This window comes from Gigantopelta aegis, chromosome 10 (assembly GCF_016097555.1).
Source record: "Gigantopelta aegis isolate Gae_Host chromosome 10, Gae_host_genome, whole genome shotgun sequence".
Taxonomy (NCBI): Eukaryota; Metazoa; Mollusca; class Gastropoda; order Neomphalida; family Peltospiridae; genus Gigantopelta; species Gigantopelta aegis.
This window is the reverse complement of record NC_054708.1, coordinates 47,494,015-47,510,308: the sequence shown is the minus strand read 5'-3', so window position 1 is coordinate 47,510,308 and position 16,294 is coordinate 47,494,015. Positions and strand designations below refer to the sequence as shown.

Genomic DNA, 16,294 nt, shown 5'->3' with positions numbered 1-16,294 from the left:
AATCAAACTGGTAGTATTATATATAAGATGGTACCGATGAAAAGATGAGAGCAATGAACAAGGGACAAATATGGATGGAATGAACAGATGATGTAAACAACAGATGAAAGAAATCAACAAATGGGTGGACTGAATGGACATGAGGTACAAAATAGATGGATCAGATGAATAGGATGAAATGAACAGACAGATGGGATACAGTAAATCAATGAAAGGTATGAATGAACGAATGCATATTGTGGTAAAATAAATGGATACAGACCTAGTCATTTGAGGGGAGTCAACACTTTCGCTCCCCATTACTCCCCTGAGACCAGTTCAAGGAGAGTAATATTTTGCTCCCCTTAGCGTGTGATTTTATATGGTATCAATATGGTAATATCCTAAATGACTAATCATAACAGGGTTGAAAATTAACATGAAAACCAAGGTCGCCAGCGGGGCCAGTTGAAGAAAAATCTTACTGGCCCTTCTGAAATTGAACTAGCCCTCCAATTATCACATTGGAAATTAACTGCACAGGTAAAATTAAAACTATAGTGGGGGTTTTTGTTGTTGAAGAATAACTGTTTGCGTTAAAGAAACTCGATGAATAAAGTAAAAATTTATATAAAAACATGTTGTTATGTTTTAAACCCATACCAACTCAAAAAAAAAAAATATGAAAAAGAAATCCAGTATAAATAAACATGTTTCTTTACAAAGTACCATTAAATTAAACATATTAAATCTCATTTTTAATAACAGGATAAAAAAATAATGCAGTAGAAATAGGCTAAATGTTAACTGCTTGTGCTTTAGTAAACTGGTTTGGGAGTGGCAGTCCTCTTTGTGGTGATGCAAGAGGGATGGAATAAACTTTGTGGTGATACAAGAGGGGTGAAATTCCCAGCAAATGATTTCCTCGAGAGTGGCTGTTCTTCTAGATAGAGATCCATGGAATCATCCACTGTTTTGCCAAATGCCCATTTAACTCTGCTTTGTGCAGAGATATGGCCCCGATCATCTAGTAAGGATGTTCCATCAACTGCCTTAAAACTTCTATCAGTATGCAGTTTGGTGGTAATTTGTAGAGAATTTTTGTTTTAATTTACACTGCACTTTTACCCCCCAATAAAATGTTATTTGAGACGGTATGGGTTTAAAACTTAATAAATTAATATGTTTTTATAAGATTTTTATCTTTATTCATTATGTTGGCGCTGTCAAAATATAGAACATGTTCTAGGTCTTCTGCTCCCAGATCTGTAGTTCGTGCCAACATAGACGTGGTGTGTTTTATCGCATTCGATTCAGTATCAGTGTGTTTCTTTTTTTTTTAACTAGTACCATACTCGCCAGACACTAAAATCGATGGTCTCCCAACGGACTACCTTTGTAAGATTCTTAGTTGCTCTTAGCCAATAAAGGTCGCCACGGATGACTGCTAATTTTCAACCCTGCCATAATCTAAGTTAGGGGAGCAATTAATCACTGCGAACAATTTTTTTCATATTGAGATCTATGGACAGATAAAATGTGATAAATAGAAGGGATAAACAAAATCGATGTTTTTAATAGATGAGATAAATGAGTACAATGTATGTATGAATACAAAACAAACGGGTGTTATGCACAGATGAGTGGTATAACTAGATGATTGGCATGGCTATAGATAGATGGGATGACACGGTACCAGGACTGGCCAACATTGACTGAATTGGAATTCAAAGGATAACCTACATTATTATTGATTCTCTTTATAAGAGAAAATGGCCCATTATAGGTAATTGTGTGAGGATGAGACATACAAGCAGCTTTCATTAGATTACAAACTACACTGGATGAAAACAGGCAGGAAGGCAGGCTTGCGGGTAGCCTGGCTTGCACGCATTCACATACACGCACATACATTCACATACACGCACATACATTCACATACACACAAATATACAGGATGAATGAAGGAAAGAAACAAATTACAAAAATATCTATTAAAAGATTTCACTAATGAACACATCTTGTTATTAAACAGGATTTTATTGGTACATAGATTTCAGTTATCAACTGATTGGATTCTACTGTGCGTGTGTGCGCTTGTGTTTGTGTGTGTATGTGTGTGTGTGTGTGTGCGCGCGCGCGTACGTACATGCATACGTGCATGTATGTGCTTTATTTTGACACCCATCACACAAGATTCACAGTGTAATTAATTTATCAGCTTTAATTATATAAATTAACATAAGAAAAAGGATGAGTGAATGTTTCAACAATGAATTTCTTACACTTTTTCAGCAAAATCCTTCATACATGTATGTTTATGCGAAAATCAACAGCAAAATTAGAAATAAACAAAACCTAATGAATAGATAAAAATCAAACAAAAAATCTTATTTCAGTTTTGAATTTATAAATTTATATGAACAAAAATTTCTACATACTTTCTTGATTTCTCTTTACATTCGTCTCATCTTGTGACACAAATGCTGCAGGCTCCACTTCTGTCAAAAAAAGAAACAAAAAACCTGTAAATATTTTTGTATTAAAAACCAATAACTAGTTACCTTCAACAAACTACAACACAAGTTATAGGTGGGAAGGATGGAATGTTTTATTTAACATACATGTGTATCCCAGAGCCCTCAAAAGTACCAGGTCTCTGGCGGCAAATCGCCGCCTGAAACAGCTTTTGCCGCCGCCTACTTTTCGAGTAAAATTGTTCAGTTTCTGCATTTAATGGATGGTGACTGATTTGCGCTAACAGAGGCCATGAGAATGCATCTCAGAGGTTCGATTTTTCAAATGTTTCTAGGGGAGGGCCCCCAGACCCCCCGCTTTGCCCCCTGCTATCATCACTGTTGTAGCCTGCTACTTCTTAAACTATTGAGGGCGCTGGTATCCAACATTTTTTATTATGGTCATACTGTGTCGAACATATGGTTATAAACCACATAATATTTAATGACAGAGGAAACACACTGCCACTACACAATGGTCTACTTTTTCTGATTAGCAGCAAGGATCTTTTTTATGCAGTATCCCACAGGTAGGATAGTACATACAAATTCTTTGTTAAACTAGTTGTGGAACACTGGCTGGAATGAGAAATAGCCCAATGGGCCCACCGACGGGGATTGATATAATAATTAGTAAGTTAACTGTTATAGGCTCTGTTTTGTTCAACAACACCACTACAGCACATTGATTTAGTAATAGTTGGCTATTGGATGTCACACATTTGGTCATTCTGAACACAAAGTCTTAGAGGAAATCTGCTACAGTTTTCCATTAGCAGCAAGGGATCTTTTATACGCACATACAGAACACTACAACTGAAATGTGTATTCATATAATAATGAAGTATTTCCATTAGCAGCAAGGGATCTTTGATACGCAAATACAGAACACTACAAGTGAAATGTGTATTCATATTATAATGAAGTATTTCCATGTATATACAGATAAAGTGTAGCATAATAAATAGTTCTATCTAGAATGAATGAACAACACTTCAGCATAAAAATTCATATCAGCTATTGGGCAGCAAACAAAATGAATAGGATTAAACATATAATTATGTAAACCTAGCATAAACTAAATTCAGAAGTATGTGGTATCAAGGATATGTAGCATATAATACATGTAACTATTTCCATATGCTAAATTCAAAAGTGTATGATATCAAGTATATGTAGTATATAATAAGTATTTCCATGTAGCACATAGCACAATTCAAAAGTGTATAGTATCAAGTATATGTAGCACATAATAAATATTTCCATATAGCACATGCAAGCAGGGCTCGAACTTAACGGCGGCACTGACGACAATTGCCATCCTTGAGATATAAATTGCCGTAGGTAGAGAGCATCATCGATAGCACTTTTATGCCGTCAGTAAAGCTCCTCAACAATGGCAAAATGTATACACCTAGTGTACATTATCTGCTAATATTTATCATTTGCACATTTAAAAGATGCCTACATGTAACAAGATAGCCTTTTAGTCAGGTTTATTTGCTGCAAATATCCTTTTTTATTTAAATCGTCATAGGCAGGCTCAAAATGTCCGTTGGTGGACTGTTTCACCCATTGCAATTCTTTTAAAAAGTGCCATGGGAGACAAATTCTTAAGTTCGAGCCCTGTGAATGCATAGCACAACAATTCAAAAATGTATGGTATCAAGTAGAATATAATTAGTATTTCCATGTAGAATTTATAAACTACAGTTGAAAAGTATATACTAAAGACGACAGTCCCAAGTAATACACAAATCAGACTTTTTTAAGTAACATATTTAAAACCAACGACACGTATCAAGAGTTCAGATTCCAAAGCACAAGGTACAATTAATTGATTATTAATCTATTATTGACTGGTTGGAGCGAACTAATAGCCGATCAAAAGATTCCATGCCATTCCAATGCTGATGACAATCAATACTAATCTAGTTTTACATTTCATCTTCAGGTTGTCTTGATCACAGCAAGACAGCTCCAAAAGATTCAAGCAATTTCTAAATGCAAGAAATACCAAGCATTCTTTCCTGCAACAAACTACAGACAAACCCATTAAGCAGCACCTAGGGAAGGAAGGAAGAAAATGTTTTATTTAACGATGCACTCAACACATTTTATTTACGGTTATATGGCATTGAATGTATGGTTAAGGACCATACAGATACTGAGGGAGGAAACCTGCTGTCGCCACTTCATGGGCTACTCTTTTCAATTAGCAGCAAGGGATCTTTTATATGCACCATCCCATAGACAGGATAGCACATACCACAGCCTTTGATGTACCAGTTGTGGTGCACTGGCTGGAGCGAGAAATAGCCCAATGGGCCCACTGATGGGGATCGATCCCAAACCGACCGCGCATCAAGCGAGCACTCAGCACCTAGGGAATTATCAAAGAACGGCCTCTTGAGATAGCTGGCTGTATAACAAAGGTCAACTATTGTCATACAGAATTACATACGTGTTACGTGTACGTATATATATATGATTTAGTTGATTAGTAAGGTGGCTTCTTAACACTTGGGGACTGCTTTAACAGTGCAGTCAAACGTTGTGTGCAGACAATAACCAACTTTTAATAAAAAAAACAATAACCAACTTTTAATAAAAAAATATTTTAAATCACTGAAAAATATACAAGCTTTGCAAGAACAGTTCCAAACACCCACCTATGCACCTATACAATCCAATTTTAAAATAACATGAATAAGGCTATTATATTTATAAATTAAATTTCAGACTTTCACCTAGTGGGGTTTTTTTTTTCAAAATAGAGGCAGGAGTGAAATTATATATTTTCTAGACACTGGAAATACCATACATCAAGCATATATGTTTAAATGGTAAAAAAAATAATGTTTTGCCTATTAAAACCCCCAGGTACAGGTCTTTATTCTCAGGGTAGAGGTAGGGATGTTAATTTTAGGATTTATTTTATTATCGCCCGAGATTGAACATTTCTCTACCACGTGTCATGAAATCACCTATACACACCATTTTCCTGTGTACATTATAGTTATGTACTAAATTAAAAGCCTAACAGTATCTGTCTAACTGTTAATCAATGCGGTTCAATTTGTCCCATGTGTATGTAATGACTGGTTTGTGTGTCTGACTGTTGATGGCTATTAGTTATTTGAATGGAAATTGGGTACACGTAGGCCCATTCAGCCGACACAAAAAGTGACTGCAGGATAATGGCGAATGAACGAGGTCCACTCTCATTGAACCAATGCCCACGATGGCTACACCAAAAGCTGTGGTATGTACTGTCTTGTCTGTGGGAAGTGCATAAAAGAACCGGCCTCGGTGGTATAGTGATTAAGTCATCGGACTTGGGGTTAGTAGGTACTCAAGTACTCGTAGAGACCCTAATGCCCATGATAGCATGCTTGAACCTTAATTGGATAGAAGCACAAAAATTTTTTTTTTCTTTGAAAAGAGATGCTTGTGTGGTAACACTAACTTTCCTCTCCTTTTTTTAAATAAAGTGCCATAATATTAGACTAAATACCCAACCGTGCTGAATTTTTCTCGTTCCAACCAGTGCATCACAACTGTTCAAGAGCTGTGGTATGGGCTTTCCTGTCTAAAAGATCCCATGCTGCATTAGGAAAAATATAGTGGGTTTCCTCTGATGACTACATGTCAGAATTACCACATGTCTAACATCCAATAGCGATGATTAATTAATGTGTTCTAGTGGTATCATTAAACAAAACCAACAAACCATTCGTGCTGAAATATTTATATTTTTAAAAATGTATTTTCCTCTCATTAAAAGTAAAACATTAAACACAATAATAATGTTTTATATACAGGCATCGAAATAAGTCGAGAATGGTTGTTCAGGTTACCGGGAGGTTACCACTTGTAAAAAAAAAGTCAAGAACGGTATTTCGTTCTTGACAAAAATTTCAATGTAGTTTTGTTTCCAAACTTAAACCAGGCAATGCATTCCGGACTTTTGTGTTTCGTTTTCTCATACGAAATTGCACCGATGTTCTTGTGAACTTGTGCAATTGCAAGCAATTTCGGCAATCCGTGTTTAAGCAGCGCCCACTAGATAAATTTACTTCCAGATTTCTTTTCTCATACCAATGTGGTAACCTATAGGTTACCAGTCTATATTTTGTGGTAACCTGTAAATGGGTTACCAGACACAATACCTATTTTGATGCCTGTATATATATATGATTTTTTTTTTTTTGCAATTTGGTAAATTTGCTTAAATAAAATAAAATGTGATTTCAAAATAAAATCAGATACTGGATTTTATGGATGATTTTTTTTTTTTTTGGGGGGGGGGGGTCTTATTTTACATCTATACGACATTATATATAAATGATTTACCATAATTTATATATTAAATCTTACAATTTTATAATCATCATTTATTCTACAAAGAATTAATGCCCAGTTGTCATAATTTATCTGACATATAAGAAATTAATTTAAAAAAAAGGATAAATGTCAAAGAAATTTTAATATGGATGAAAGCGTACATATAAAAAGCACAGGATTTGATTATCTTTCTTCTGTAGAAATCAATACGAGTTTAGCGATACAAGGTAAAGAAGTGAATTAGATAAATACTGCTTATACAGTGTGCTAACTGAAGTTTTCACAGTTAACAGGAAGGAGAAGGAAATGTTTTATTTAACAACACACTCAACACATGTTTTTACGGTTAAGGCTGTACATCCCACACTAACGCAGCACGCCAGCAGCGTGTCAATGCCAGGGTTTTTTTTATCATTCTAAAAGTGATTTTTGCTGCTTGCTGCTCTGACGCACACAGAAAACCTCAGTTTATGATGTCATAATGTTGTAATATTTTAGGTCTTCCACCACGAGTTGACACCATTGATGAATATTTTTATTTTACAGAAAAACAATGCCAAAACAAAATATGCATATACGACATCCAATCGGTTAGTTACAAAGACACGGAAATGGCAGCCAATGCCTGGTCAACGATGTTGTGTATCCAAAACTTCCTCTTGTGGTTTTTTTTTTTATCAAGTAGTCTCCTTCTATACAAATACATTAAAACCAATTTACTTGAAATTATCTTCCTCAGAGCCATGTTTTTCAAATCAAATCCATTTTTCTTTTCCTCTTTTCAGCTTTTTTTCTCTCTTTTATTTCTGCTTTACATGCTGTGTATATGTGGGCATTATTGACGCTTCACTGCCGACGTGCTGCGCTAGTATGAGATGGCTTTTATATGGCGTCAGACATATGATTAATGACCACACAAATACTGAGAGAGGAAACCCGCTGTCACCACTTCATGGGCTGCTCTTTTCGATTAGCAGCAAGGGATCTTTTATATACACCATCCCACAGACAGGATAGTACATACCACGGCCTTTGTTACACCAGTTGTGGAGCATTGGCTGGAACGACTCCTGATAAAATACAAATTTACTTTGTAGCTTTATAAAAAGGCCTACATACATATGTATTAATATCACATTTCATCTGGGTCAAACATTTCATTTAAATATGCTCATATTGCTGTTATTATTTTTAGCTTTTCAAATTGTTTACTTTTATTTATTTATTTTATTATTCCTCCCACCTCCCCCAGTGTATTATATTTATTATTATTAATTATGTTAATTATTTAACATTTTAATAATAAAACTCATAAACCTGTGAGTCAAGATTTACAGTAGGGCAATTCCACGGTAACTGACGCAACATTCAGACATTTTTTAACGTCTTGATTATTATTATTATTTTAAAGTATTCAATAAAATTGTTTTTGCTTGAAATATATATATATTGACAAAGTCATGTCCAAAAAAAATTCATTGCATACAATCTCAGTGCAACTACAATCACATGTGGGTAACTGACGCAACAAAAAAAGTAACTTGTATTTGACATGTCTTTGAACTTGCCAAAATTCTCTGAATCTGAAGTATCAAGTTTTCAGATATATATAGAAATGTGTAGTGCACAGGTAATCTATGATCACTAGAACAAGAGAACTAAGTTTTCTTCAAGAAAAATATAATACATGGTAGCACTGTAGGAGGTTAATATTAAAATTAAGCTTCAAAAGGTAACTAACGCAAAGAGGTTCAAGTTTTTATTCAAAAAAATCTATTCCAAATTTATTAATTTGTGTTGTTTGGGAATTACCATTAAGATCTTGGAAACAAAATGCAATACTCCTTTATCATATTCATCCAATTTTAATTACATTTTTGAAAAACGATTTCAGTGCAATTTGGGTTCTATTCTTAGAAGGAAATAGCACAAATTAAAGATGGCCGCCAGGTCACATGACACAGTTATGAATTAAAACCTGAGTATTTTATGGTTTATTGATTATTAACAAATAATTCTACTTTTTTTTCTACACTACACATTTTTTGGCACCTTCCTACGCAGCTCAGTTTATATACCTAATTACTTATACTATCTGTCCACACTAAACTGGGGATATATTTAATCTATTAGTTACTTATAGTTACTTATCAATACACTTTATGACTATTACTAGTACTATAATTGTAAAGAGAATATTTGATATGTACATTGTTCTTAAATTGGTATAAACATGTGCTTGTTTAATATTATTACATTGTTCACAAATCACTACCATGTATGTAATGTAAGTATTAAACATATCTTTTTTTTATGCACAATTCCCAAACAAATAAGACAACACACATACCAAGTGGTTGGGATGCAGCTTAGTGGTACTAGAACACTAGCCTGAGGTATATGGTGGGTCGAAGGATCTATTCTCCTCAAAGGACTTGGATTTTTTTATCATCCTAAACAATATTCCATGTCTATGACTGCATGTGATGGAATCCTTTTGTCTCATTCATTCGGTAAATAAATTATTTTACATGAACCGATAAAGATAGCTTTTATAATAAAGTCTTAATAACAAAATACTGATCAAAAACTGATGTCCATGCAATGACCTCAGATCACCAACTGGCATTACTATGACATCATATCATACTACCAACGACATCATACTTCCCATGTTTAAAACAATGACATCATAGCATATGAAAGAAGAAATATCTTTCATAGCTTTCTTTCATGGGATTTCTCTATATCGTATATACCCAAGGATGAGAGAAATAACAATGTCAGACACTGACAACCTGTATATAAAAATGTGCTGAGGTGACTTTATACAAATAACAATGTCAGACACTGACAACCTGTATATAAAAATGTGCTGAGGTGACTTTATACAAATAACAATGTCAGACACTGACAACCTGTATATAAAAATGTGCTGAGGTGACTTTATACAAATAACAATGTCAGACACTGACAACCTGTATATAAAAATGTGCTGAGGTGACTTTATATAAATAACAATGTCAGACACCGACAACCTGTATATAAAAATGTGCTGAGGTGACTTTATATAAATAACAATGTCAGACACCGACAACCTGTATATAAAAATGTGCTGAGGTGACTTTATATAAATAACAATGTCAGACACCGACAACCTGTATATAAAAATGTGCTGAGGTGACTTTATATAAATAACAATGTCAGACACCGACAACCTGTATATAAACATGTGCTGAGGTGACTTTATACAAATAACAATGTCAGACACCGACAACCTGTATATAAACATGTGCTGAGGTGACTTTATACAAATAACAATGTCAGACACCGACAACCTGTATATAAACATGTGCTGAGGTGACTTTATACAAATAACAATGTCAGACACCGACAACCTGTATATAAACATGTGCTGAGGTGACTTTATACAAATAACAATGTCAGACACCGACAACCTGTATATAAAAATGTGCTGAGGTGACTTTATACAAATATTCGGAGGCGGGTCTGTCCAGGGTTGATTGGGCCCATTGGGCTATTTCTTGTTCCAGCCAGTGCACCACAATTGGTATATCAAAGGTTGTGGTATGTGCTATCCTGTCTGTACATAATTGAAAAATTTAGCGGGTTTCCTCTCTAATACTATATGTAAAAATTACCAAATGTTTGACATCCAATAGCCAATGATAAATAAATCAATGTTTTCTAGTGATGTTGTTAAACAAAATAAACGTTCGCGACAAATCTTCCTTTTTTTATTATCATAAACTGTTAATTATACCAGTCATGGTACATAATTTTTGAGACACACAAACACTCAATACATCCACTACGAGGATTAGATCCTACAAACCATCACAAGTAACACTGACATTTCTTCCACTAAAACAATGCTTGCACCATAAACCTTAGGAAACAACTTCAAAGTCAGACTCATATATAAGTAACATATGACCAATTATTAATTTAAACTTAATTATGTTTACACCGTGTCTCGGATCGCACACAGTAAATATTATTGATCTCAATCTACCATTCTAACAGCTATGTGGGGAAATAAATACTTCCTGTGTTGTCACTCTTGAAATATCACAGAGATAACTAAAATGCCATCTGAATCCGATAGATGTAAATTACTTTATATAGGATTCCCCAGACATCGCATTTCAGATCATACAATAGAAGCAGAGAGAGACAATTCCCAAGACCAGTAAGATGTGCAAAGTAAAAACAAAGCAGACATTTCAATGAAGAAAGAGCGACCAATTCACTGGGATCATTAAATCCTTCGAGTCAAGGAAATATTGATTGGCTTATTCAACATTCACCCAAGTCCCTAATGGAACTATTTCTGCAATAATGAAACAACAGAAAAGAAAAGAAAAGAAAAGAAAAAAAAAAAGAGAGGAAAGAAGTAATGTTTGATTGTGGGAAATATTGTTTTTTAATGGCTCCTCATAGAGAAATAAAGCTATATTTATATAATAACAGGTATGTATGCATATGGAATAACCATGTTAGACTGTTAAATGAAGCGTACAGTAACAGTTCATTAATTGTGCAATAAACTAAACTATTCACCACCACACGCATTCATCCATCCAAGTATCAAACCTAACTTATCCACCCATCCATCAATTCATTCATTCTTTCATCCATCAATCCACCCATCTATCCATCAAGACTGAATCCATCCATCCGTCAATTAACCCAACCATCCAACTACCCATTAACACCCATCCTATCCATTCATCCATTAACACCATACTTATATATCCTATCCACCCACTCATCCACCCATCCACCCATCCATCTAATGACAAAACCATTGCATTCACTCACAAACTCATAATGTCTGCCAGGATACATACACCACCAAAATATGTTTATCCAAAGAAGTGTAGTTTAAAATAAATTAAATGAAGAGAAAACTGAAATTGATACTCAAAAACCTTATTTTTACAATAAGTACTTAGAACATACTGGTATACATTACATGTAAAAAAAAAAATAATACATATATATATATATATATATATATATGGATGGATGGGTTAATTGATAGATGGATGGATTCAGTCTTGATGGATAGATGGGTGGATGGATGAAAGAATGAATGAACTGATGGATGGGTGGATAAGTTAGGTTTGATACTTGGATGGATGAATGCGTGTGGTGGTGAATAGTTTAGTTTTAAAAACAAAGAGAGGAAATAAACAATGTTTGATTGTGGGAAATATTGTTTTTTAATGACTCCTCACATGGGCGTATGGGGACTCTTTGATTTAGGGGGGCTGGAGGGGTTGATTTGCCCAAAATGTTACCCAGATAAAAACTGCCCGAATTTTTCCCACTGTTGTGCCCGAATTTGGGGGGGGGGGGGGGGGAATTGCCCCCCCCCCCCCCCCCCAGGTCATACGCCCATGAAGTCTCCTCACAGAGAAATAAAGCTATATTTATATAATAACAGGTATGTATGCATATGGAATAACCATGTTAAACTGTTAAATGAAGCGTACAGTAACAGTTCATTAATTGTGCAATAAACTAAACTATTCACCACCACACGCATTCATCCATCCATGTATCAAACCTAACTTATCCACCCATCCATCAATTCATTCATTCTTTCATCCATCCACCCATCAATCCATCAAGACTGAATCCATCCATCCATCAATAAACCCATCCATTCAACTACCCATTAACACCCATTCATCCATTAACACCATACTTATACATCCTATCCACCCAATCATCCATAAATGTACATACATACATATATATATATATATATATGTAACCAATAAATGTAATTATACAAAATACACAATTCATTAAGCAGAGTAGGCTTAATAAATATAACTAAACTGATGAATTTGAATTTCATTAATGCACTTTGAATACATTTAAATATGTACTCCTTTATTCAAAAGTAATACGGTAAATGATATATCATATAGGGCATGCCAATGATTGCATTTTATGAATACACATTAAACTATATAACTATTAAATCTGATAAAATGTAAGATATAAATAGTAATCCTTTAATCAGCTTTAAATTATGAAAAATTGGAAAACATGAATAAAACATTAATTTAACTATAACGTATGTAATAAATACATTGGGTCAAAGCTATGAAGGCTGTTTTTCTTAAATGTAGTTGTTTAAGCATTGTAAATACTTGTATATGTACTTACATATGTTTAAGACAAAAACAAGTTTTGTAAATTCAGCCCACAATTTTATCAAGGAAAAAAACTAAAATACTGAAATTCATGTAACCATTATATGAAAAAATATGAATATAAAAATAATGTCATTCTATTACTAATCCCAAGAATACGGATTAATGTTTGTGAAAGTTTGCGGTTTATGAATGAATTTCAGCCAGTGACAGATTTAGCCACAACCATTTACATGCTGCTACGGATCACACAATTCTCTTGGCCAAAGAAAACCATTACTGGTCCATTCTTTGAAGCCGTTTATGCCTCCAGCATCGATCTGTTGGCTTACAAATGATAGTTCCAAATTACCATTGCCTAGGTGATCTATACATGACGTCAAGTTCCACCATCTTTTTGGCAGTCAATACATTGTCATGGCAACAATATGGTGGCCAGTAGTTGATCAATATCTGTTCCTGAGTCCACTGATAATCAATAGGAAAAAGTAAACACAGCCACTAATGGAGGGAAAAAAAATATTTGTAAATCGGTCTTAATTAATAACCTCGATTTATAAATTAATTCATTGTGAGAGATTTAATGTGCCACCAGCAACCAGATTCATCTCTTTGATCGTAAAAATGTATTAATATATTTCAGTTAACCTGGGGCCATCAGTTTTTTTATGGTGTTCATTTGTGGCAATAGTGTGTATATTGGTTGATCGGTTGGTATATTTTACCGTGATATAAAAATTAATAAAGATTATATTTTATTTTAGAGTTGGTTTGTTTTTAAATATGTGTGTGTGCAGGCTTCTGAGAATTAAAAATCTACCTGACCCATTTATCGGTTACGCAGAAATAAATTCCAGGTAACCCATTTCCTTTTTGCATAACCTGTTATATCCAAGTAAATGGTGCTTCAAATTTTGCGCGAACAAAAAAATAGATATAATACATATATGTATGCAACCACATAGAAATGCATACATACATGTGCAGAGTTTGAGGTTAAAAAGTTTTGGGCAGTATCCCAGTTGGATACTAACATTTCAAAATCTGGTATCCCACCTGAGAATTTAGTATCCCACTTAAATAAAATTCATAAATAACATTGTGACAAACTTGGACGACACTGATACTTAACTTCACCAGTAAATGACGACTTTCATTGTTTCATTGAAAAATAAAAACATAGGATTAAAAAGAAAACCCAACATTATATGGTATCCCATTGGGATACTGGGTTATTGAAGTCTGGTATGCAAAATTAAATTCTGGTATCCCCGGAATATCGGGATACCGTTAATCTCGAACACTGATGTGAACATGTATGTATACAATTATATTCAATCCTAGTACAGTATGTTAAAACAATGGAAGAACATAATTTAAAAATTAAAGGTACATTTTCCTTAATCGACACTGGATGCTATGTACTTTGGGTTTAAATTTAAAGTTTCTTGCATAGAATATACTCTGTACAACTTGGTCATTCTTGGTTGTCCTTACATCTACAGGGGGGGGGGGGGGGGGGGGGGGGGGGGGTGAGGTAGGAGGGAATTCATTCATTTTAATTAATATCACATGTAGATGTTTATGGTTAATGGGTATGGGTATGGGACATTTTAAACTTTTTTCCAACAAAAACCTGTTAAAGCATGCCTGTCATGTGCACAAGTCCTGCTTTCACCAGATTTCTGTTTAATAAAAGAATGAATATTTAACGACACTCTCAGTATGAAAAATATGTCAGCTGTTGGGTGACAAACTAAGATAAATGCGTAAATGAAGTTATGATAACAATTTAAAACAGTTTTTAGAGCTATGCAAAACACCCGAGTGTTCTGTCCAAGACAGTAGAGCTGGGCAGTATTGAACTTTGAGGTTCGGTATCAATATCGGTATTTTTTGGGTATTGGTACAGTATTCGGTACAGACACAATACCAATACTGATACCGATAGCAAGCAGTATTTTAGTACACTCGCCTTTAAATGCATGCCTGAGTTAAGACTTGCCCGCTAATTTCATCTAAATAAAATAAAATTCCATACACAAGGCTCTCGTCTGATTTATATCCAATGCATTTTGTGTTCGTCAGATATACTGTTAGCACTTTACTAAATGGCGAGAAATATTTTTTAATACTGAAATTTCAGTTTGCTCGGTAGGGTAAATCGGTACTGACATGACCCAATTTCACAAAACATCGTAAGCGTAAATCTACGACAAAACCACAATTCTTACTGCTGTTATAGTACAATAAATATAGTTAGAAATACATCTAATTAATTTCTGTTCGTCCTTAAAATGTTCCATCTTCCGTAATGATGTAATTTTCTACATGAAATAGATGCCAAACACGGTGTAAATGCATGCTCGGTAAAACTTCTAGTCGCAGACGTAAACTTCAGATGTTTTGTGAAATTGGCCCCTGCTCTACAAGACAGGTAAGATTACTGCCACACAACTTAGAATTATAAATGATACTATGTTAGTGCTATGAAGCAGTTGGAACTGCATCATTGATCATCATCATCGGTTAGAATCGGTTAGAATCGGCTGACACTTTCGATTACACTATCAGTTAGAATTGTATGAACATAAGAAGGATTTTAATTATCAGGACTATGCACATGTCGTCGCACTTACCAGGACCCAGAACCTACAAATGGCTAATTCTACATTTAATAACTATTTAACATCTTATTTTATGTACACATAAAAACAAAGATCAACCCCAACATATTTATATCAATTCCATCATCATAAATTGGATGAACAATTACCGTTAACATTTTTCCACACTATCAATTATGGATTTTTATAATCAATCATAATATCAGTATAGAGACAAACCTATAAATATTTTATTATAATCGATCATTGAAACATAATTGCAGTATGTACCGGTATCTAGTGTCAGCTGAAGATAGTATAGTACATATGATTATGGTGTATATGTCATTGGGCCCCCCTAAATGGAATTTCTGGATCTGCCACTGACTCCGGTTATAGTATAGGTCAAGTGTGTTTTTATGAATCTATTGTTAACAAAATGATTTAAAGGCCAGTTGATATTTTTGGCATTTTTACAGAATCTTGTTGTTTTTAAATCAGATTCTTCTGTTGTAAGGTGTCGACATTGTGGCATATTCCTGAATTTAATGATTTAAACAAGAATTTGGAGCAAACAAGTAGCATTACGAACCAATGTGCAAAGAGTTCTGACCAAATGAGCATGTCAGTCGTTTTCATAATTGCATGAAAA

At 34.2% G+C, this 16,294-nt stretch overlaps 1 protein-coding gene across 1 annotated transcript in view; it reads right to left on the bottom strand.

The window, feature by feature from the left end:
• LOC121384792 (neural proliferation differentiation and control protein 1-like) overlaps positions 1 to 16,294 on the bottom strand; it is a 54,751-nt gene that overhangs the window by 31,068 nt on the left and 7,389 nt on the right. The window contains exon 2 of the mRNA XM_041515372.1: positions 2,421 to 2,480. Within this exon, the coding sequence (XP_041371306.1) occupies positions 2,421 to 2,480 (60 nt within the window). The remainder of the gene's footprint in view (positions 1 to 2,420; positions 2,481 to 16,294) is intronic.